A 24,163-nucleotide genomic window follows, 5' to 3' on the forward strand; every position below is an offset into this window, starting at 1 on the left:
TCATCACCCCCATAACCCCCCCATCACCTCTTATCACCTCCACAACCACCACCACCCCCTGCAAGTTTACTTACCCTGCCAGGGATTGATGCATCGGTGTGAGGCTGCTGCTCCTGTCACTGCACGGGGGAGGATGAAGAAGATCGCGCAGGACGTAGGCAGGGACAGGTCAGGTGATTGGAGTAGACATGCATGCCTGCGCGGGGGCACATGACGTCTCTACTACAATCAGCCCTTGGCCTGTCCGGTGTGAGGTGAAAAATTCAGGCCCTAGAAGGAGGTAAATGAATAGAAATGTGCGGGCCCCCCGGACTATGAGGCCATGGTCTTTGCGGGCACGGTGAGTGACAGTCGCAGTCACTCACTGACAAGCCAATTAAAAAATAAAAAGCGAGCTGTGTCGGCCGCCGGGCGCCCCTGTTGCTATGGCACCCTGTGAGGCCGCACACCTTGCACACCCCAAAGACCGGCCCTGAGCACTGTCAGGTTTCGTTTTTTTTTAGACAGGTTGGGGCCAGTAGTACACCAAAAATTTTCTACCAGATAATCCCTATAAGTGTTTATTTATTTATTTTTTTCATACAGCTTTCAGTTTGTTTATCTGGTAATGGTAAAATACATTTTTCTTTTACTTACAATTATTATTATTATAATTATTATTATTTTTACATGATGATCACGGTCAGATTTAATATACTTATCACTGCCCTAAACTGTCCTATAGATATAACCACATAGTTTAGGTCTCAGGATCTGTTTTACATCTCTATGGTTACAGACTACAAACAAACCCTGTCTAGTCTTGATCTTGTAGAAGACAGGGGGAGGGGAGCCTGCCAGAACTAAAGTTTTAAAGGGGTACTCTGGTGGGAAAAAAAAATGTTTTACATCAACTGGTGCCAGAAAGTTAAGTTAGACTTGTAAATTACTTCAATATAAAAATCTTAATTCTTCCAGTACTTTTCAGCTGCTGTATGCTCCAGAGGAAGTTGTGTAGTTCTTTCCAGTCTGACCAAAGTGCTCTCTGCTGACACCTCTGTCCGTGTCAAGAACTGTCCAGAGCAGGAGCAAATCCCCATAGCAAACCTCTCCTGCTCTGGACAGTTCCTGACATGGACAGAGGTGTCAGCAGAGAGCACTGTGGTCAGACTGGAAAGAACAACACAACTTCCTCTGGGGCATACAGCAGCTGATAAGTACTGGAAAGATTAAGATTTTTAAATAGAAGTAATTTACAAATCTGTATAACTTTCTGGCACCAGTTGATTTAAAAATAATAAAATAAAAATTGTACCCCTTTAATGACAATTGGGAAGATTTATCAAAATCTGTGCAGAGGAAAAGGTGATCAGTTGCCCATAGCAACCAATCAAATCACTTTGTTTATTTTTCAGGCTTTTTATAAAAAAAAAAAAAATTTTTTTTTTTTTAAATGATACGCACAATCTGGTTGCTATGGGTAACTGGTCAACTTTTGAACGATTATGAAAGTTGCTTTTTTAAAATGAAATAAAATAATGTAGACGTTGTAGAAACTAGAGCTGAAATACTGTGGTATACTATAGACCAGTGGTCTCCAACCTGCAGACCTCCAGATGTGGCAAAACTACAACTCCCAGCATGCCCGGAATGTCCGGGCATGCTGGGAGTTATAGTTTTGCCATATCTGGAGGTCCGCAGTTTGAAGACCACTGCTATAGACTTACACACACACATATACATATATATATATATATATATATATATATTTTCACAGGAGGTGGTTTGGATCGTTAGTGGATCCAACATGTCACCCAGCCTGAGGTAGGTGAGTGTTTAGGGACCCATCCGATAAGAGGCCACCTCCGCGTGGTGGATGGGGGACACGTTTTGATCAAAGAGTGCGCTAAGAGCCTCCATTTTGTTGACCAAGTGTGCTGCTGCCATTTTCTTTTTTTTACATATATATATATATACAAACGCACACATTGTAAAATACCAAATAATACCGCAATACGATCACTGAATACAAACCACTTTCATACAGTGCTCATATGGTGGAAGCACAACACAGGCTCTGCTGGCCATATAAGTGATTACAGTGCAGTTACCTTCACTACACAGACTGCTGGCCATATAAGTGATTACAGTGCAGTTACCTTCAGTGACTGCAGGGGGCATTGTCTCTGATCTGAGTCGTTCATGTTTTAGTTGCCCATAGCAACCAATCAGATCGCTTCTTTCATTTTGCAGAGGCCTTGTTGAAAATGAAAGAAGCGATCTGATTGGTTGCTATGGGCAACTGGGAAACTTTACCTCTGCACAGGTTTTGATAAATCTCCCCCCATAGGCTCCTCACTTTTACAGGAAATCTCTCTTACCTCTACACATAAAAACTTGTGAAGAGGAAAAAAGGGCCAGTTACCCATAGCAACCAATCAGATTGCTGCTTTCATTTTTGAAAAGGCCTCTGAGAAATGAAAGAAGCGATCTGATTGGTTGCTATCGGTAACTGGCCATCTTTTCCTCTTCACAAGTCTTGATGAATCTCCCCCCAAACATAATGCCCCTCACGCAGTAATAGTAACCCCGTCATTTCATACACAATACAATAACAGCGTTCCTGTGATTAATTTTTGGTCACTTGTCACAATTTGAACGCAACATTGCCAGTACCGACCGCAACGCACGTTGCTTCTGATTGGGACCTGTTTGCAACTTGTCCGCAATTTGGCTTTTTTTTTTTTACAACCATATTGCAACAACAATTTGCATGAATATATTGGTTGCACCGCTTTGATGTGATTTGTTGTTACGCAAGGCATTACGCTGTGTAGCCAAAGCTATACATTGGATAAGCTATTATTACGAGATCGGAGGGGGTCCGACAGCTGGCACCATGATAAAAGCCGCAGTGGCATTATCCCATTCAAGTACTTTGTGTGTGACCCCCTCCAGTACTTTATGTGTGAACCCCCTCCAGTACTTTGTGTGACCCCCTCCAGTACTTTATGTGTGACCCCCTCCAGTACTTTATGTGTGACCCCCTCCAGTACTTATGTGTGACCCCCTCCAGTACTTTATGTGTGACCCCCTCCAGTACTTTATGTGTGACCCCCTCCAGTACTTTATGTGTGACCCCCTCCAGTACTTATGTGTGACCCCCTCCAGTACTTATGTGTGACCCCCTCCAGTACTTATGTGTGACCCCCTCCAGTACTTTATGTGTGACCCCCTCCAGTACTTATGTGTGACCCCCTCCAGTACTTATGTGTGACCCCCTCCAGTACTTTGTGTGACTCCCTCCAGTACTTTGTGTGACCCCCTCCAGTACTTTGTGTGAACCCCCTCCAGTACTTTGTGTGACCCCCTCCAGTACTTATGTGTGACCCCCTCCAGTACTTTATGTGTGACCCCCTCCAGTACTTTATGTGTGACCCCCTCCAGTACTTTATGTGTGACCCCCTCCAGTACTTTGTGTGACCCCCTCCAGTACTTTATGTGTGACCCCCTCCAGTACTTTATGTGTGACCCCCTCCAGTACTTTATGTGTGACCCCCTCCAGTACTTTATGTGTGACCCCCTCCAGTACTTTGTGTGACCCCCTCCAGTACTTTATGTGTGACCCCCTCCAGTACTTTATGTGTGAACCCCCTCCAGTACTTTGTGTGACCCCCTCCAGTACTTATGTGTGACCCCCTCCAGTACTTTGTGTGACCCCCTCCAGTACTTATGTGTGACCCCCTCCAGTACTTTGTGTGACCCCCTCCAGTACTTTGTGTGACCCCCTCCAGTACTTATGTGTGACCCCCTCCAGTACTTTGTGTGACCCCCTCCAGTACTTATGTGTGACCCCCTCCAGTACTTTGTGTGACCCCCTCCAGTACTTTGTGTGACCCCCTCCAGTACTTATGTGTGACCCCCTCCAGTACTTTATGTGTGACCCCCTCCAGTACTGTGTGACCCCCTCCAGTACTTATGTGTGACCCCCTCCAGTACTGTGTGACCCCCTCCAGTACTTATGTGTGACCCCCTCCAGTACTTATGTGTGACCCCCTCCAGTACTTAAGTACTGGAGGGGGTCACACATAAGTACTGGAGGGGGTCACACATATGTGTGACCCCCTCCAGTACTTTATGTGTGACCCCCTCCAGTACTTTATGTGTGACCCCCTCCAGTACTTTATGTGTGACTCCCTCCAGTACTTTATGTGTGACCCCCTCCAGTACTGTGTGACCCCCTCCAGTACTTATGTGTGACCCCCTCCAGTACTTATGTGTGACCCCCTCCAGTACTGTGTGACCCCCTCCAGTACTTATGTGTGACCCCCTCCAGTACTTATGTGTGACCCCCTCCAGTACTTATGTGTGACCCCCTCCAGTACTTATGTGTGACCCCCTCCAGTACTTTATGTGTGACCCCCTCCAGTACTTTGTGTGACCCCCTCCAGTACTTTGTGTGACCCCCTCCAGTACTTATGTGTGACCCCCTCCAGTACTTATGTGTGACCCCCTCCAGTACTTTATGTGTGACCCCCTCCAGTACTTTGTGTGACCCCCTCCAGTACTTTGTGTGACCCCCTCCAGTACTTTGTGTGACCCCCTCCAGTACTTTGTGTGACCCCCTCCAGTACTTTGTGTGACCCCCTCCAGTACTTTGTGTGACCCCCTCCAGTACTTATGTGTGACCCCCTCCAGTACTTATGTGTGACCCCCTCCAGTACTTTGTGTGACCCCCTCCAGTACTTTGTGTGACCCCCTCCAGTACTTTGTGTGACCCCCTCCAGTACTTTGTGTGACCCCCTCCAGTACTTTGTGTGACCCCCTCCAGTACTTTGTGTGACCCCCTCCAGTACTTATGTGTGACCCCCTCCAGTACTTATGTGTGACCCCCTCCAGTACTTATGTGTGACCCCCTCCAGTACTTTATGTGTGACCCCCTCCAGTACTTTGTGTGACCCCCTCCAGTACTTTGTGTGACCCCCTCCAGTACTTTGTGTGACCCCCTCCAGTACTTATGTGTGACCCCCTCCAGTACTTATGTGTGAACCCCCTCCAGTACTTATGTGTGAACCCCCTCCAGTACTTTATGTGTGACCCCTCCAGTACTTTATGTGTGACCCCCTCCAGTACTTTATGTGTGACCCCCTCCAGTACTTTGTGTGACCCCCTCCAGTACTTATGTGTGACCCCCTCCAGTACTTATGTGTGACCCCCTCCAGTACTTTGTGTGACCCCCTCCAGTACTTATGTGTGACCCCCTCCAGTACTGTGTGACCCCCTCCAGTACTTTGTGTGTGACCCCCTCCAGTACTTTATGTGACCCCCTCCAGTACTTTATGTGTGACTCCCTCCAGTACTTTATGTGTGACCCCCTCCAGTACTTTATGTGTGACCCCCCTCCAGTACTTTATGTGACCCCCTCCAGTACTTTATGTGTGACCCCCTCCAGTACTTTATGTGACCCCCTCCAGTACTTTTTGTGTGACCCTCTCCAGTACTTTATGTGTAACCCCCCTCCAGTACTTTATATGTAACCCCTCCAATAATTTATGTGCCCCCTCCAGTACTTATGTGACCCCCTCCAATAATTTATGTGCCCCCTCCAGTACTTATGTGTGACCCCCTCCAGTACTTTGTGTGTAACCCCTCCAGTACTATCTGGGGCCCCTCATTTTAAAGCAATGTAAGTAAACCTCCTCTTCTCGTCTGGCGCAGTTTTCAGAACATTCATGTCACCCCGGATTTCTCTATTCGGTGAATTCATTAATAAATGATTAGGCTTCGCTCTGTCTTAACTATGAATATGTAAATCCTGAATCTAATTGGATCCTCCGAGGGGATGTGAGGAATCCAAGTTTGTTTGCAAAGGAATAAACATCAACAAGTTCCATGGAGGAAATATTCAGATTTCTCAGGGAAATGTTTTTTCAAACCGTACGTCTCCAGCTGTTGCAAAACTGCAACTCCCAGCATGCCTGGACAGCCTTTGGCTGTCCGGGCATGCTGGAAGTTGTAGTTTTGCTACAGCTGAAGACTCTCTGTTTGGGAAACACTGCTATAGAGTAAAAAGATAATGCTCTGTCTTCACCAAGCTCTTAAGCTCCCCCTAGTGGCAGCTGCAAGTAGCCAATATGTATATATAAATTATGTCTATTTAGTGGATTTGGAGCTCTGTATTTTGAAAATGAAGCAGCTTATAGAGCAGTGTTTCCTAACCAGTGTTCCTCCAGCTGTTGGCTGTCCGGGCATGCTGGGAATTGTAGTTTTGCAGCAGAAAACACTCATAAAGCTTTTGCAAAACTATATTATACAACCCATCTCTGCTACTTTATTAAAGCTTAGTTCTAATAGGTTCGTAAAACTCAGCTCTGCTACATCTGTAAAAGGCATATTTGATACATTAATAAAACATTTGTAAAATAAATCTACATAGAATTTGGCTCTGTAAATGTATCAAGTAGTGCTGAGCATGAATATTCAAAATGCGAATTTTTACCGCAAATATCGCCACTTCGTGAATATTTATAGTGATATATATCCGTAATGACGAATATTAAAGTTTTTTTTTTTTTTTGCGAATATATGTGAATATGCAAATTTTCAAACATTGGCACTTCTAGTCAGAGGACACAGATTTATTCCTTCTTTTAGGTGAAAGATATAATTGCGCATGCACTTTTTATTATGAATTTTCGCATGAAAAAAAGAGAACAAGCATAGCGAATGAGCGAATATAGGACAAATATCCGTCCATTTATTCGCTAAATATTGCGAATTCGAATATGTCCCCTGCCGCTCATCACTTGTATCAAGTCTATAGCTCGTATTTCAAACAGTGTGCCTCCAGCTCTTGCAAAACTATAACTCCTAGCATGCCAACGGTTGTCTGAGTTACAGTTTTGCAACAGCTGGAGGCATCCTGGTTGGGAAATACTGTTATAAAGTAAAAGGATAATGCTCTGTCTTCATCAAGCTCTTGAGCTCCCCCTAGTGGTGGCTGCAGGTAACCAGCATGTGATATATGATGTCTATGCAGTGGATTTGGAGTAGATTATAGAGCAGTGTTTCCCACCCAGTGTTCCTCCAGTTGTTGCAAAACCACAACTACCAGCATGCCCGGACAGCCAAAGACTGCCTGGGCATGCTGGGAGTTGTTCTTTCACGACAGCTGGAGGCACCCTTTTTGGGAAGCTGCATCGTACAACCCATCTCTGCCACTATTGTAAAACACTGTTCATAAAACATCTCTAAAACATAACATACCTGAAAGTATCAAGTCTATAGCTCAGTGTTTTTCCGACAGTGTGCCTCCAGCTGTTGCAAAACTACAACTCCCAGCATGCACGGACAGCCTTTGGCTGTCCGGGCATGTTGGGAGTTGTAGTTATGCAACAGCTGGAGGCACCCTGGTTGGCAAACACTGCTCTAGTTCCTAACCTCCCACATTATGGTCTCTATACGGCACATTCCCATCTCCTCCATTTGCCGTATACAATGCCGTCACCCACGTCGTTATGTTTCCATGGACCGATTAACCAAGTAATCACTTCCTATACTGGAGCAATAAACATTAGGAGCAGATGCATAGGCTCTATATATAGAAGCACCTTGCACGGCGATGACATCATGGCGGACGTGCTCCTCTTACACACGGAATCTGACATTTGGCTCATGTAAATACAGCTGGGGCAGATCAAACAGAGGAGTAGATAGGGTCCAAGAGTGGAAGGCATCTGTATTGTTCCGGCTGACGTGTTACGGGGGGTTGTGACGTACTGTAGATTTACAGTGGGAATTATTCTGGGGGGGGTTCCTAGGCTCCTGGTGGTACAGAAGGGAGCAATATTACTATAGGTGGGCGGTGTGGAGGCCTAATGGTTTATCATAATGATTAAATGATTATTAACTGCGCTATCTCACTCAGAAAATTATACTTCTATACAGTGTATGACCGTATAGTGTATGTGTTCTCTACAGCTCCAAACATTGTCTGACACACAAATGGCTCTTCAGCTGTCGCACAACTACAACTCTCATTGTGTCCAGATAGTCCTTGGTATGCCGGGAATTATAGTTTTGCAATAGCAAAGTTGAGGAACACTGGTATCTGGTCTGGAACTGCCCATAACCTGCCCAATACCATCCCTACAGTGATCATGGTGGGGGCAGCATCATGTCTGGGGGAAACCAGGCTCTGCCCATCACCTGCCCAATACCATCCCTACAGTGATCATGGTGGGGGCAGCATCATGTCTGGAGGAAACCAGGTACTGCCCATCACCTGCCCAATACCATCCCTACAGTGATCATTGTGGGGGCGGCATCATGTCTGGAGGAAACCAGGTACTGCCCATCACCTGCCCAATACCATCCCTACAGTGATCATGGTGGGGGCAGCATCATGTCTGGGGGAAACCAGGCACTGCCCATCACCTGCCCAATACCATCCCTACAGTGATCATGGTGGGGGCAGCATCATGTCTGGGGGAAACCAGGCACTGCCCATCACCTGCCCAATACCATCCCTACAGTGATCATGGTGGGGGCAGCATCATGTCTGGGGGAAACCAGGCTCTGCCCATCTCCTGCCCAATACCATCCCTACAGTGATCATGGTGGGGGCAGCATCATGTGTGGGGGAAACCAGGCACTGCCCATCACCTGCCCAATACCATCCCTACAGTGATCATGGTGGGGGCAGCATCATGTCTGGAGGAAACCAAGCACTGCCCATCACCTGCCCAATACCATCCCTACAGTGATCATGGTGGGGGCAGCATCATGTCTGGGGGAAACCAGGCTCTGCCCATCACCTGCCCAATACCATCCCTACAGTGATCATAGTGGGGCAGCATCATGTCTGGGGGAAACCAGGCACTGCCCATCACCTGCCCAATACCATCCCTACAGTGATCATGGTGGGGGCAGCATCATGTCTGGGGGAAACCAGGCACTGCCCATCACCTGCCCAATACCATCCCTACAGTGATCATGGTGGGGGCAGCATCATGTCTGGAGGAAACCAGGTACTGCCCATCACCTGCCCAATACCGTCCCTACAGTGATCATGGTGGGGGCAGCATCATGTCTGGGGGAAACCAGGCACTGCCCATCACCTGCCCAATACCATCCCTACAGTGATCATGGTGGGGGCAGCATCATGTCTGGAGGAAACCAGGTACTGCCCATCACCTGCCCAATACCGTCCCTACAGTGATCATGGTGGGGGCAGCATCATGTCTGGGGGAAACCAGGCACTGCCCATCACCTGCCCAATACCATCCCCACAGTGATCATGGTGGGGGCAGCATCATGTCTGGGGGAAACCAAGCACTGCCCATCACCTGCCCAATACCATCCCTACAGTGATCATGGTGGGGGCAGCATCATGTCTGGGGAAACCAGGTACTGCCCATCACCTGCCCAAAACCATCCCTACAGTGATCATGGTGGGGGCAGCATCATGTCTGGGGGAAACCAGGCACTGCCCATCACCTGCCCAATACCATCCCTACAGTGATCATGGTGGGGGCAGCATCATGTCTGGAGGAAACCAGGCACTGCCCATCACCTGCCCAATACCATCCATACAGTGATCATGGTGGGGGCAGCATCATGTCTGGGGGAAACCAGGCACTGCCCATCACCTGCCCAATACCATCCCCACAGTGATCATGGTGGGGGCAGCATCATGTCTGGGGGAAACCAGGCACTGCCCATCACCTGCCCAATACCATCCCCACAGTGATCATGGTGGGGGCAGCATCATGTCTGGAGGAAACCAGGTACTGCCCATCACCTGCCCAATACCATCCCTACAGTGATCATGGTGGGGGCAGCATCATGTCGGGAGGAAACCAGAAACTGCCCATCACCTGCCCAATACCATTCCTACAGTGATCATGGTGGGGGCAGCATCATGTCGGGAGGAAACCAGGTACTGCCCATCACCTGCCCAATACCATCTCTACAGTGATCATGGTGGGAGGATTAAAGAAAAATAAGTAGATAAGTAATACAGATAAAGCAAATCCTTACACATAAAAGTAAGAAAGATCTGCTGGGAGCTGTAAATCACTGTCTTTTTCAGTGTTTCCCAAAGAGGGTGCCTCCAGCTGTTGCAAAACTACAACTCCCAGCATTCCCAGACAGCCGAAGGCTGTCCGAGCATGCTGGGAGTTGTAGTTTTGCAACAGCTGGAGGCTCCCTCTTTGGGAAACACTGGTCTATGTAGAGGACAGGAGCTTCATCAGGGTCCTGTACAGAACACGCAGTGTCCTAAAAAAGTAACATGGAGCCGCCCTCACCTGATGTCCAAAGGAGCAGCTAACCCTGGGACAGGTAAAGAGTGCAGAACATGTAATACCTCCCTGTACTGTAGGGGGCGCTACCAGACACCAGTCAGTGCATACACTTCAGTAATACAGGTAAAGAGTACAGAACATGTAATACCTCCCTGTACTGTAGGGGGCGCTACCAGACACCAGTCACTGCATACACTTCAGTAATACAGGTAAAGAGTACAGAACATGTAATATCTCCCTGTACTGTAGGGGTTGCTACCAGACACCAGTCAGTGCATACACTTCAGTAATACAGGTAAAGAGTACAGAACATGTAATACCTCCCTGTACTGTAGGGGGCGCTACCAGACACCAGTCAGTGCATACACTTCAGTAATACAGGTAAAGAGTGCAGAACATGTAATACCTCCCTGTACTGTAGGAGGCGCTACCAGACACCAGTCAGTGCATACACTTCAGTAATACAGGTAAAGTGTACAGAACATGTAATACCTCCCTGTACTGTAGGAGGCGCTGCCAGAAACCAGTCAGTGCCTGCACTTTAGGAATACAGGGGTTTTACCAGTGAAATATCCATTCTGATTGGTCGGTTCTTCCAGCCAATGACACGTTTTGCAGATTCCATGGCATTGTATGTTGAGTCTGGTTTCTAGTTACAATGGTCCAGAAAAGACCATTGTATGTTGAAACTATTGTATGTTGAGGCCAGGTTGAGGGATCACTGTATCTGCTATTTAAAATGGACTCATGACGGGGGCTGTTTCACTTTTTAATATAGCATGTGTCCCCAAAGGAGTCACTAGGTAACTGCTTTTGGCCATAGAAGGAATGGGGTCTGCTGCTCCTGTATATGTCAACATCCAGTTTTTGGTGGGGGGCCCGATAGATACGATTAATGGCGGCAGGAACATGGTGTGTTCTTGAAGGAAAACTGTCACATGTTTGCTCCCGCACTAACCCCGGGTACTGTTGGATAGTGCGGGAGACACCGATTCCTATGATCCCTGCCTTGGCTGGATCCGTCCGGCCGTTCGCCCGCAATCCGACAAAGGTAGGGATCATAGGAATCAGCGTCTCCCGCACGATCCATCAGTACCTGTGGTTAGTGCGGGAGCAAACATGTGACAGTTTTTTAACCTTAGCCATGCGTACAGTGGAGGACCCCAATGGTGGACGAACCAGATCTCTGCCGACATAGTAATTAGAGATGAGCGAACTTACAGTATATTCAATTCGTCACAAACTTCTCGGCTCGGCAGTTGATGACTTTTCCTGCATAAATTAGTTCAGCTTTCAGGTGCTCCCGTGGGCTGGAAAAAGTGGATACAGTCCTAGGAGACTCTTTTCTAGGACTGTATCCACCTTTTCCAGCCCATCGGACCACCGGAAAGCTGAACTAAATTTATGCAGGATAAGTCATCAACTGCCGAGCCGAGAAGTTCGTGACGAATCGAATTTACTGTAAATTCGCTCATCTCTAATAGTAATAGTAGAGTAATAATACAGTAACAGCATACGGCCTTGTTTTGCAGTGTCTCAGGTATTGCGCTCTTAAAGGTCACCTTTAGGTTATTCCTTTGTCATGGAAAAACCACTTAGTCATGTCACCTGCCTCCCATCTTCTATGGCCCAGGTGGTGCACAGGGGGGGGGGGGGGCGGTTGCCTATCCCAGATGTGCCTATACAAATAGAGGAACAACAAGCCTCCTCGGGCCCCAGGGACCACCAAGGCTTGCGTTTCCACAAAGAGCACTACCGCATTAACCCGCTACCTAATGCAAGTCATCCTCCAGCGCTGTGCTCCCACCCTCTCCAGCACTCACGTGGTTAATCCAATTTTCCTTTCTGCAGCTGCATGAATGGGATGTTCCACTTCGCTAAAACATGAATGAAACCCGGGGGGGGGGGGGGAATCTATTCAGCGACGCGCACTTGTCGTAGCAGTCTGCAGGTGTGACAACAGTGACCGCCGTTATTCTACCTGGATGGCGTCGGGTCCTGTAGGTCATGGTTCATCTATAGGATGAGGTGGGTAACTAAGGGGTCTACGCTTGGGTTCTCGGATACGGTTCCCCCTATACGGGGCCTGTGAGATGGTGTGGTCCCTCACTGGTCTTTGTAGGTACCACCTTGCAGTTTGTATTCCGGCACCCAGCGACCTCTCCAGGTAAGTGACAACGTGCGTTGCATGGATGGTGGGTGAAGCTGGAGGGGTTGTGTTCTTCTACCAGACCATGGAGGTTGGCATATGTCGGGGGGGGTCTACACAATAGGGGTCTCTATAATCCCTGACGTCTCTGCAGGGTGGATGTTTATACTACAGGGATACAGCGTGGTTACAATGTAATACAGATTTAATACATGTGGTTGGCCTTTCGAAGTTGTACAGCAGTTGGCATGGTGTCTTATCAGTGCGATAGGTGACACCGACCAAGACAGACAATGATACCGACCAAGACAGACAATGATACCGACCAAGACAGACAATGATACCGACCAAGACAGACAATGATACCGACCAAGACAGACAATGATACCGACCAAGACAGACAATAGGATGAGTAACACTATAAAGTCTAGGTGGTCTCCAGCTGTTGCAAAACTACAACCCCCAGCATGCCCGGACAGCCAACGGCTGTCCGGGCATGCTGGGGGTTGTAGTTTTGCAACAGTTTGGAGATCACTGCTAATATAAGGTTTCTATGACCTGCAATGATGCAATGCCATAAGTTGACCTCCATCAGTTTCATCCCTAATGGGAACCATCGGGTCCAGTTGCACCAATGCATGGCTGACGTGATGCTGCCAATCGTTGCAACAAGGTTGCACTTTAATGCTGCAGTAAAGCCGGCTTTAAGTTAAGATCACATGGGATCAACATGCACTGTGGCACCAAAATTTGCATAGCAGGGGTAAACCTAGTGGCCCTTGTGCCCCTGGCGTCGTGCTGTATCGGCACCCGTTACCCCAACCCCACCAAAAAATATTTTAATCTTCCATACGGAAGCCTGGAAAATCGAAAGACATCCCCCGGTGTGTACCCTAGGCTCAAACTGATGTGGGGGGGGGGCATTCATATATTGCTGCAGATTTTATGATCCATTGAAGTCAACACATAGCGAAATTGGCTGCAGAAAATCTGCAGAAAAATATATGAATGTGTGAATTTACTCATATTATTGATTTTTATTTTTTTGGGTGGATGGTTTGCAGATTTTTATTAAGGTGTGTGGTGGGGGGGGGGTTTGGTTATCAAAACCTGTATAGAGGAAAAGTTGTGCTGTTGCCCAAAGCAACCGATCAGATTGCTTCTTTCATGTATCTGAGATACATGATGTGGATTATGTTTCGGAAAATCCCCTGCATTTTTATCATGTGACTCAACAATGATTTTTGTGTTTAAAAAAAATAATCTGTCAATCATTTGAAGTGTAAGGCTATGTTCACATGTAGTAATTTCTGTGCTAAATGCCGCATTAGAATTCCGCACAAAGGTTCCGCAGCAGCAGAGTCTTGTTGAATTCAATGGGATTCTGCTGCGATTTGTGAATGGCGGAATTTCCTCGCCACATGTTTCTGGCACGGAAATTCAGATTTCTGTGTCTGCAGAAAGAATGAACCTGTCCATTCTTTATGCAGACTCCACACAGAATGCATAGCCATCTATGAGACGGCGCATTTCCGTGCTGTCCTACGAATGTCCGCACGGAGACAAGGGGTACTCCGCCCCTAGACATCTTATCCCCTTTCCAAAGGATAGGGGGTAAGATGTCTGATCGTGGGGGTTCCGACAATGGGGGGGGGATGGGCGATCTTGGCTGCGGCACCCCAGACATCAGATCCAAGGAACGAACTTCACTCCGTGCCGGATGACTGGCGATGCGAGACGGAGGCTCGTGACGTCATGATCACACCCCGCTCGTTACGTCACGGCCATGCCCCCTCAATGCAAGTCTTTGGGAGGGGGCGTGATGGCTGTCACGCCCCCTCCCGTATACTTGCATTGAGGGGGCGTGGCCGCAACGTCACAAGTCTCCAGCGCTGAACCCGACGCTCTAAACGAATGCCGGGTGCAGCACCAGAGGGAGGACCCCCACATTCAGACATCTAATCTCCTATCCTTTGGACAGGGGATAAGATGTCTAGGGGCGGAGTACCCCTTTAAGGTCCATCAGGACAAAGCCGGCCATATGTATAATGCAGATGATCAATCCTGCTTCGTATTTTTCATATAACCGGTCCAAACGTTATTGTGCCGGAGTAAACTGATAGATCAGAAATCTAGATGATTATATAAAATTCTAAATGGCATTTTTCACCAGTTTTCCACTCTGCGGGCTACATCCCAAATTTTAAGTTGTCCCCGAGTTAGTGGGTGTAGACTAGTTCACTATGCACACCTAGAAGAGGGAATCCTGCTCCCCCATATCCTTATAGCACGCCCACAGAAGCAGCAGCAGCAGCAGCATGTATGACATTATAGAGAAGTATAAGCATCAAAGCTTACACTGGGTGTGTGGTGCAGGGCAGATGCTGTTACCCTAGGGGCAGATGGCATTAACTCCTTATATTCTTGATGCCAGGGCGTGGTTTAGCTTATAACCACCCGAAGGTATACCGCTGGATCCTGGGCTAGGAACGGGGGCAATAAAGACTGTGACGCCAATTTATGGACAACGGTAGCTTTACTGAGGGTAGACAGATGGTAAAGTCTATACAGTTCAGCCAGGACCCAAGGAGGTGACCAGTGACGCAGAGACCTTAAGGGCTTGCTGGGACTTGTAGTAGGATTGGACAATTGAATGCAGACCACGCTGACTCATAAAGCTGTGACTTTATCTTACTTGACTTGATGGCGGCTGCAGGACTGGACTTTGTGGCTTCCAACTCTGGACACACACACTAGGTGACTGCACTGGACCTCAGCCGGAGAGAGAGAAGCTCCACCCAAGGGTTATATGGGGGAGACTAGCAAGGAGCCCATAGGTCACTCTTGGGGTCACCTGGTCACTGGTACCTCCTGGGTAACAATCACATGACATATCACATGGTATAACTCTCAAAGCAACATTACATTTTATAACACTTTACATGGTAAAAGATATTTACAATGGGGATACAAGTGCAGGGGCCTTGGGGACACTGAAAGAGGCTGCCGGACAGGACAGCAGGAGCGGGGTAACACCTCCCGTACTGGGCCACCTCAGATCAGTACTGTTCTATTATGTCTTCCATGCTGTCACATAGCATGGGGCTACACTAACACTCACTAGAAGCAGCAGCATGGAGGATATTATAGAGCAGCACTAAGATGTATAAGCTGTGACCTCAGCATTGAGGAATACCTAACACTGGGTCAATGGGATTCTGCTACACCGTGGATACTAGAGAATTTCAGCGGTGGAGCCTTCTGCCGCTGTTATTTCTCTGCTGAAAGAATGACCTTAAGGCTACGTTCAGATGAGTGGATCCGCTTGGTACCTAAGGCTGATTTTTCAGTCACAGAAATTTCTGCTACAAATCATGCACATGTGAATTCCCTCTTAGGGTAGGACAGTGTTTCCCAACCAGCTTTTGCAACAGCTGGAGGCACCCTGGTTAGGAAACACTGGGGTAGGGCCCCACACTGCAGATATTATTCAGAAGAAAATGAGCCAAAGGCAGAAGTGGATCCAACTGGAAGAGCAAACACCTTACTTAAGAAAATCTGCAAATGTCTATTACTTCTATGTAAAAATCTTAAAGGGGTTATCCAGGAATAGAAAAACAGAGCAAATTACTTTCAAAAACAGCTCCATGTCTGTCCCCAGGTTGTGTGTGGTATTACAACTTGGCTTCATTCATTTCAATGGAGCAGAGCTACAGAACCACACCGAACCTGGAGACAAATTGGGAGCTGTTTTTTTTAAATTTATTTATTTTTTAAAGAAATTAGCTCTGTTTGTCTATTCCTGGATTACCCGTTTAATCATTCCTGTACATATCAGCTGCTGTGTGCTCCAGAGGAAGTTGTGTAGTTCTTTCCAGTCTGACCACAGTGCTCTCTGCTGACACCTCTGTCCATGTCAGGAACTGTCCAGAGCAGGAGAGGTTTGCTATGGGGATTTGCTCCTATTCTGGACAGTTACTGACATGGACAGAGGTGTCAGCAGAGAGCACTGTGGTCAGACTGCAAAGAATTACACAACTTCCTCTGGAGCATTAAAGGGGTATTCCCACCCTAGACATCTTATCCCCTATCCAAAGGATAAGATGTCTTACCGCGGGGGTCCCGCCGCTGGGGACCCCCGCAATGTTGCATGCGGCACCCACCTGTTTCTTGTCCGGAAGCGCTGGAGGGTCTCGGTCGCGACCACTGGAACGGAAGCCCGTGACGGTCAGGACTCCGCCCCCGTATGACGTCACGCTCCGTCCCCTCAAAGCAAGTCTATGGGAGGGGGCGTGACGGACGTCACGCCCCCTCCCATAGACTTGCATTGAGGGGACAGGGCGTGACGTCACACGGGGATCGAGTCCTGACCGTCACGGGCTTCCGTTCCAGTGGTCGCGACCGAGACCCTCCAGCGCTTCCGGACAAGAAACAGGTGGGTCCCACATGCAAGATTGCGGGGGTCCCCAGCGGCGGGACCCCCGCGGTAAGACATATTATCCCCTATGCTTTGGATAGGGGATAAGATGTCTAGGGTGGGAGTACCCCTTTAAGCAGCTGATAAGTACTGGAAGGATTTAGATAATTATATAGAAATTGTTTACAAATCTGAATAACTTTCTGGCACCTGTTGATTAGAAAATGTTGTCTTTTACCGGAGTACCCCTTAATGTCTTCAGTAAATCACAGTAAAAAATAAAACCAAAATGATCAGGAACTCCTAATAAATGACCCTCTGACTTCCCGATCCGTCTTCCTCCTCGGCTGATAGTGAATCGTACACCGATACAAACACTAGATGGCACTAGGCCTCTAATCTTGCCCGTGGTATTCAAAACCAATATTAAAAATATATATATATATATATATATATGGAGAAGGGAGGGAGCTCCTGATTCCATCCGGCTGAGCCGTCTGTGAGAGATGTAGTAATCAAACCTCCTCCAGACCGCAGGAAGACGAGGAGACAACACAGTGCTCAGGCAAGGTAAGGTCCCTGTCCTCCGTCTGGCACGTCCACCCTCGTGTAGAGCGGCCGTCATTGAGGATCCGTCCGTAGATGTAATTATCTGATAATCTGGTCCTGTCGCATCCTGACTCGTGCGCTTCCACTCTCTTAGGATTGTACTATCGCCTGGAGATCTGACTGATCTCATCCCGTAGATCCGATCTTGTGCCTCTTACGTTTGTTCTATTGTCTTTCCACAATATCACATCTTCTCAAGATTGACTTAACTGTTTGCAATGTTCTTCAACAGGTGTCCATGTTGTCTCGGCATGTAACGGCTGCCTGTCTCTGCCTGTCTACCCGAAGCCTTCTGCACCCTTAGAGCCGACTCCTCCTTGAAAGCAAGATGCCAGAGCAAAGCAACGACTACCGGGTGGTCGTCTTCGGGGCGGCGGGAGTTGGCAAAAGTTCCCTGGTCCTACGTTTCGTCCGGGGAACTTTTCGAGAAACCTACATCCCCACCATAGAAGATACCTACAGGCAGGTGATCAGCTGCGATAAGAACATCTGCACTCTACAGATCACAGACACCACCGGGAGCCACCAGTTCCCCGCCATGCAGCGGCTGTCCATCTCAAAGGGTCACGCTTTCATCTTGGTCTACTCAGTCACCAGCAAACAGTCCATGGAGGAGCTAAAGCCCATCTACGACCAGATCTGTCAGATCAAAGGGGACACGCAGAACATTCCCATCATGTTGGTCGGCAACAAGAGCGACGAGTCTCTGAGGGAGGTCCAGGCCTCCGAAGGGGACAGCCTGGCCAACAAGTGGAAGTGTTCCTTCATGGAGACCTCCGCCAAACTCAACTACAACGTCCAGGAGTTGTTCCAAGAACTTTTAAACTTGGAGAAGCGGAGAGCCGTGAGCCTTCAGGTGGCCGGAAAGAAGTCCCGGCAGCAGAAAAAGAAAGAGAAGCTGAAAGGGAAATGTTCTATAATGTGAGGAGTCCTCCTACTGGGGGCATATGAAGACTTTCTCGGACACTAAAATACAAAGGGGTTCCCTTTTAGGTTGGACTGCTCTGGCGGGAAAGTGGTGCCAAGACTTTACGGCATCGTCGCGGTTACTACAGCAACAGTGCGTTTTTATTTTGTTTTTCAGCGGTGCCCCGCATGTTCTTCACGCTTTGGTGGGGAGATTAATCAAAACCGGTATAGAGGGGGGGGAAGTGGAGCCATTGCCCATAGCAACCAATCAGATCCCTTCTTTCATTTTTCAAAGGCCTTTCTTTTTAAAAATGAAAGTAGTAATCTGGTTGCTATGGGCAACTGCTCTGCCTCTGTACAGGTTGTGATAGATCTTCCCCCTTTGTTCTTTCTGAAGTGAATTTTTGTTTTCCCATCCGACCACGAGCTCGGTCGTGGCGGCGAAGGGTTACGGCCGCGACAGTATCCGCGACGGGAGGTTTGTTGGGGGACGACTGACAGCAGACTACACAGGAGGACAGTATTTTGTGTAACTCTTGCATGCCGGGGCGACTATGGAAGGGATATGATATGATATGGAACTGATATGCCGCTGTAAATTAAAATTGTATTCATGCGTTCAGCTTTTTGTGTTTTTTTATTTATTTTTTTCCCAGTGTTTTTATGTGTTGCATATTGTCCTTAAAGCGACAACCAAAATGATTGTGAGATAAGCAGCATCCAAAAGGGTTTAAACCAGTGTTCCCCAACCAGGGTGCCCCCAGCTGTTGCAAAACTACAACCCTGAAGGTAACTGCACTGTAATCACTTATATGGCCGGCAGAGTCTGTGTAGTGAAGGTAACTGCACTGTAATCACTTATATGGCCAGCAGAGCCTGTGTAGTGCTTCCACCATATGAGCACTGTATGAAAGTTGTTTGTATTCAGTAATAGTATTGCGGTATTATTTGGTATAAGTCTATAGCAGTGGTCTTCAACCTGCGGACCTCCAGATGTGGCAAAACTACAACTCCCAGCATGCCCGGACAGCCGTTGGCTGTCCGGGCATGCTGGGAGTTTTAGTTTTGCCACAGCTAGAGGCACCCTGGTGGGGAAATCTCATTGTTGAAATGGAAAGCCTGCCCAGAATTCGGCAGGCACTTGTTGCAATCATCCGTACGTGCAAAATAAAATAGACAGGAATATTTTTGGCGCCGCTTATACCTGGAAACAAAGATTGGGGAGAGTTAAAAAATAAATAAATCTAATGCAGTGTTTTCCAACAGGGTGCATCCAGCTGTTGCAAAACTACAACTCCCAGAATGCCTGAACAACATGCTGAGAATTGTAGTTCTGCAACAGCTGGAGGCACCCTGGTTGGAAAATACTGATTTTATGTACCGTATATACTCGAGTATAAGCCGACCCGAAAATAAGCCGAGGCCCCTAATTTCACCCCAAAAACCCAGGAAAAGTTATTGACTCGACTATAGGCCTAGGGTGGGAAATACATCATCCCCCCCCCCCCCCCATGTCATCATCCCCCCCCTGTCATCATCCAGACCCCTGGCATTAACACCCCTTCATCATCACCGCCTGTCAATCCCTTCTCAGTGGTCTTCAACCTGCGGACCTCCAGATGTTTCAAAGCAACAACTCCCAGCATGCCCGGACAGCCGATGTCCGGGTATGCTGGGAGTTGTAGTTTTGCAACATCTGGAGGTCCGCAGGTTGAAGACCACTGATAAGGGATTGACAGGTGGAGATGGACGGCCGGGACCATCCCCTCACAGCTAAAGCCAAAAAACGTTTTTTTGTTCACTCGAGTATAAGCCGAGGGGGGCGTTTTCAGCACGAAAAATCGTGCTGAAAAACTAGGCTTATACTCGAGTATATATGGTATATGGCCACCAGAAGTTGATGCTTTACCATACTGTATGATGACCCAGAACTGGAATAATGAAACAAATATTTAGGGGCTTATTGTTATTTATTTTTAATTTTTTGTGCTGCTGTTGTTCTGTTAGTATAATATAATGTTTTAATAGATTTAAGCATAAATTCCAAAAAGTAAATTATAAAATTGTTCTCCTATTTCTTGTCCTAGCACAGTGTTTCCCAACCAGAATGCCTCCAGCTGTGGCAAAACTACAGCTCGCAGACAGCCTGACAGTTGTAGTTTTGCAACAGCTGGAGGCACGCTTTTTTTGAAAAAAACACTGCCCTATCCACAGAATAGGGAATATGTAGCATAAATGGGAGAGAAACCTCTTCCCCCTTTCTTGGCTAGAAAATATTTCCAAAATGCACGGATCCCATTTCCACAGGTATAGGTATGAGGAAGATCCTATGAGAAAAAAATTGATCCAGCAAGGAAATGGCAGAAAAAAAAGTTATTAGGGATCATTTACACGACAATATTTACTTCTTTTCATGACCAAGTAATTTGAAGCAGATTTAAGCAGAATTTACATTGGTTTCAATGGAAGGACCTGTTGATGATGATGATTTTCTGCTCACACAGAAATGTCAATTCTTAAAGGGATACTCCACTGCCCGAACGCTTGGATCGGGGGTCACGACATCATGGCCACGCCCCTCATGCCACACACTCCCTCCCATAGACTTGCATTGAGGGGGCAGGACGTGACGTCATGAGGGGACGTGGCTGTGACCTCACAACCCCCGCCTCCCGCACCCTGTGTTCTATATTAACGACGGGTGCTGCACAGAAATCACGGGGAGTCCCAGTGGCGAGACCCCCCCCCCCCCCACGATCAGACATTGGATAGGGGATAAGATGTGTAGGGGCGGAGTTCCCCTTTAAAGCAGAGAATAATCCTTGTCGGGTCCTTCCATTGACATCAATGTACATTTTCCTTGAATCTGCTTCGAAATTCTTGTGGGCCGTGGTTTTTACATGAGAAGTAGAGGAAATTAATTGAGAAAATTCTGCAGTGTGAATGGACCCTTAAAGGGGTAGTCCAGTGGTGAAAAACTTATCCCCTATCCTAAGGATAGGGGATAAGTTTGAGATCGCGGGGGGTCCGACCGCTGGGGCCCCCTGCGATCTCTCTGTACGGGGGCCAGGCTCTCCGGCCAGATAGCGGGTGTCGACCTCCGCACGAAGCGGCGGCTGACACGTCCCCTCAATACATCTCTATGGCAGAGCCGGAGATTGCAGAAGGCAGCGCTTCGGCTCTGCCATAGAGTTGTATTGAGGGGGCGTGTCAGCCGCTGCTTAGTGCGGAGGTCAACATGCCCCCTTCCCGTGGGCTGTTGGGGCTCCGTACAGGAGATCGCAGGGGGCCCCAGCGGTCGGACCCCCAGCGATCTCAAACTTATCCCCTATCCTTAGGATAGGGGATTAGTTGTTCACCACTGGGTTCACCACTGGACTACTCCTTTAATTTATTTGAAAATCAACAGACCCCTAGAACCAACATGTTTTAAGCCATGACTAAGGGTGCAGCTGCACCAGAAACATGTTGGTTCTAGGGGTCTGGTGATTTTTCCAGTTTAGCCCTTTGTAATATTTTTATTCTGCCATCTCCTTACTGGATCAAATTTTTTTCCTTTTGGATCTTCATAGGGAATGTGTTTGATTAAGAGGGATCGGAACCTCCATGAACTCCAGAACGGGGCCCATCCTGTCCCCACCTTCTGAGACGTACTAATTCCGGCAGTGACGGCCCACTTAGTCAATCGCTGGCTGCAGAATGCCATGCCTCAGTCAGTGATTGGCAGAGTGAGCTGTGGGCTGTAGCGCTCAGACAGGCCTCATTCTGGAATTTGCAGGGGGTCAGAGCCCCCCCATTTAGACACTTGGAGGGAGATTTAACAAAACTTGTGCAAATGAAAAGTTGAATAGTTGTCCATAGCAACCAATTGGATTGCTTCTTTCACTTTCGAAAAGGCCTCTGAAAGATGAAAGAAGCGATCTGATTGGTTGCTATGGGCAACTGTTCAACTTTTCCTCTGCACAGGTTTTGATGAATCTTCCCCTTATTCCCTATCCTGTGGATAGGAGATACATTTTTCATACCTGGGGAAAACCCCTTCAGGGTGCGTTCCCACCTGGCGTATAATTCACGCCGCGCAAAATTTACGGCAGCAGCGGGAAATACGCTGCGTATTCCTCGCTCATTATACACACAGGGCTTTCCGGAGGCAGCCCTGTGTGTGCAGTGAGTTTTGGAGGCGGGGCTGTGACGCGCAGCTCCGCCTCCACAACTCACTGCACACATAGGGCTGCTGCCGGAAAGCCCTGTGTGTATAGTGAACGAGGAATACACAGCGTATTTCCCGCTGCTGCCGTAAATTTTGCGCTGCGTATACGTGAGGTGGGAACTCACTCTTAAATGGGATGATTAGAAAAACGCTGTCTTTTTATGGACGAATACATATTAATTTGTTCTATATTACATTCCAAATTAATTGTTGAAATGTTGTCTAATTCTTTGAAAAATCCCAATAAAAATCACGTCCGTCCGATGGGGAAAAAAAATGGCTCAATTTATTTATTTTTCTTCCAGAAACAGTGCCATCCCTGTCCATAGGTCGTGTCTGGTATTGCAGCTCAGTCAGAGGCATAACTTTTAGCTTCTGGGCCCTGATGCTAAATCTGTAATAGGGCCCCATGTGCCAATTATAACACTGATCTCTTAGGGTGCAGATGTGCTTTGGGGGCCCCCTTAGACACCAGGGCCCAAGTGCGACTGCTACCTCAGCCACACCCCCCTCCCATAGACTTGCATTGAAGGGGGCAGGACGTAACGTCATGAGGGGACGTGGCCGTGACCTCACAACCCCCGCCTCCCGCCCCTAAGCTAAGCTTTATTGAGAATGGGACATAACGGACACAACTTGGCGGAATCGCTTTTAAAAGTAACCAACTTTGTTCTAATTCTTGTACTGTCACTAATTATTTAGATCAGTGATTTTCAACCAGGGTGCCTCCAGCTGTTGCTAAACAACTCCCAGCTGCAAGACCGGCTACAAGAAAAAGGACTTGAGTTCACTTTGCTAGACCCTATGTAGAGATCAGTGTTTCCCAACCAGGGTGCCTCCAGCTGTTGCAAAACTACAACTCCCAGCATGTCTGGACAGCCGAAGGCTGTCCAGGCATGCTGGAGTTGTAGTTTTGCAACAGCTGGAGGCACCCTGGTTGGGAAACACTGCCTTAATAAGACATTACTGCAGTGTTTCCCAACCAGGGTGCCTCCAGCTGTTGCAAAACTACATCTCCCAGCTGCAAGAAAAAGGACTTGAGTTCACTTTGCTAGACCCCATGTAGAGATCAATGTTTCCCAACCAGGGTGCCTCCAGCTGTTGCAAAACTACAAATCCCAGCATGTCTGGACAGCCGAAGGCTGTCCAGGCATGCTGGAGTTGTAGTTTTGCAACAGCTGGAGGCACCCTGGTTGGGAAACACTGCCTTAATAAGACATTACAGCAGTGTTTACCAACCAGGGTGCCTCCAGCTGTTGCAAAACTACATCTCCCAGCATGTCCAGACAGCCTTCGGCTGTCTGGGCATGCTGGGAGTTGTAGTTTTGCAACAGTTGAGGGCACCCTGGTTGGAAAAAACACTGATTTAGATACTGTATCTAATTTTGTTGGTTCAATGGGAGATTTTTTTCCAACACAATGGCTGCGCTTCCGCCTCCGAATCTTTATGGCTCATGTGCACTAGTATTAGAAATGGGAAGGGGGAAACATGGCTGCCTCCTCCATCCAAAAAATAGCGCACACTTCTATTAGTTTTTTTTCGTATTCTGCAATTGTGATATTAGACAGAAGACTATCAAGAA

General features: G+C 47.8%; 1 protein-coding gene across 4 annotated transcripts; it reads left to right on the plus strand.

Annotated features, from left to right (window-relative positions):
* The first annotated feature begins 189 nt into the window (after nucleotides 1-189).
* DIRAS3 (DIRAS family GTPase 3) lies at nucleotides 190-19,376 on the plus strand. Of its 4 annotated transcripts, none has more exons than XM_056532767.1 (2): nucleotides 190-280; nucleotides 17,694-19,376. In XM_056532767.1, exon 2 carries the CDS (start codon nucleotides 17,790-17,792, stop codon nucleotides 18,384-18,386), a length of 597 nt encoding a protein of 198 aa, XP_056388742.1. In that variant the 5' UTR covers nucleotides 190-280; nucleotides 17,694-17,789; the 3' UTR covers nucleotides 18,387-19,376. The 4 variants fall into 4 exon arrangements, with proteins under 4 accessions (XP_056388742.1, XP_056388744.1, XP_056388743.1 ...); XM_056532769.1 differs by lacking the exon at nucleotides 190-280 and adding an exon at nucleotides 12,184-12,314; XM_056532768.1 differs by lacking the exon at nucleotides 190-280 and adding an exon at nucleotides 12,317-12,453.
* The last annotated feature ends 4,787 nt before the right edge of the window (nucleotides 19,377-24,163 follow it).

The sequence above is a fragment of the Hyla sarda genome, chromosome 7 (assembly GCF_029499605.1).
Source record: "Hyla sarda isolate aHylSar1 chromosome 7, aHylSar1.hap1, whole genome shotgun sequence".
NCBI classification, from domain to species: domain Eukaryota; kingdom Metazoa; phylum Chordata; class Amphibia; order Anura; family Hylidae; genus Hyla; species Hyla sarda.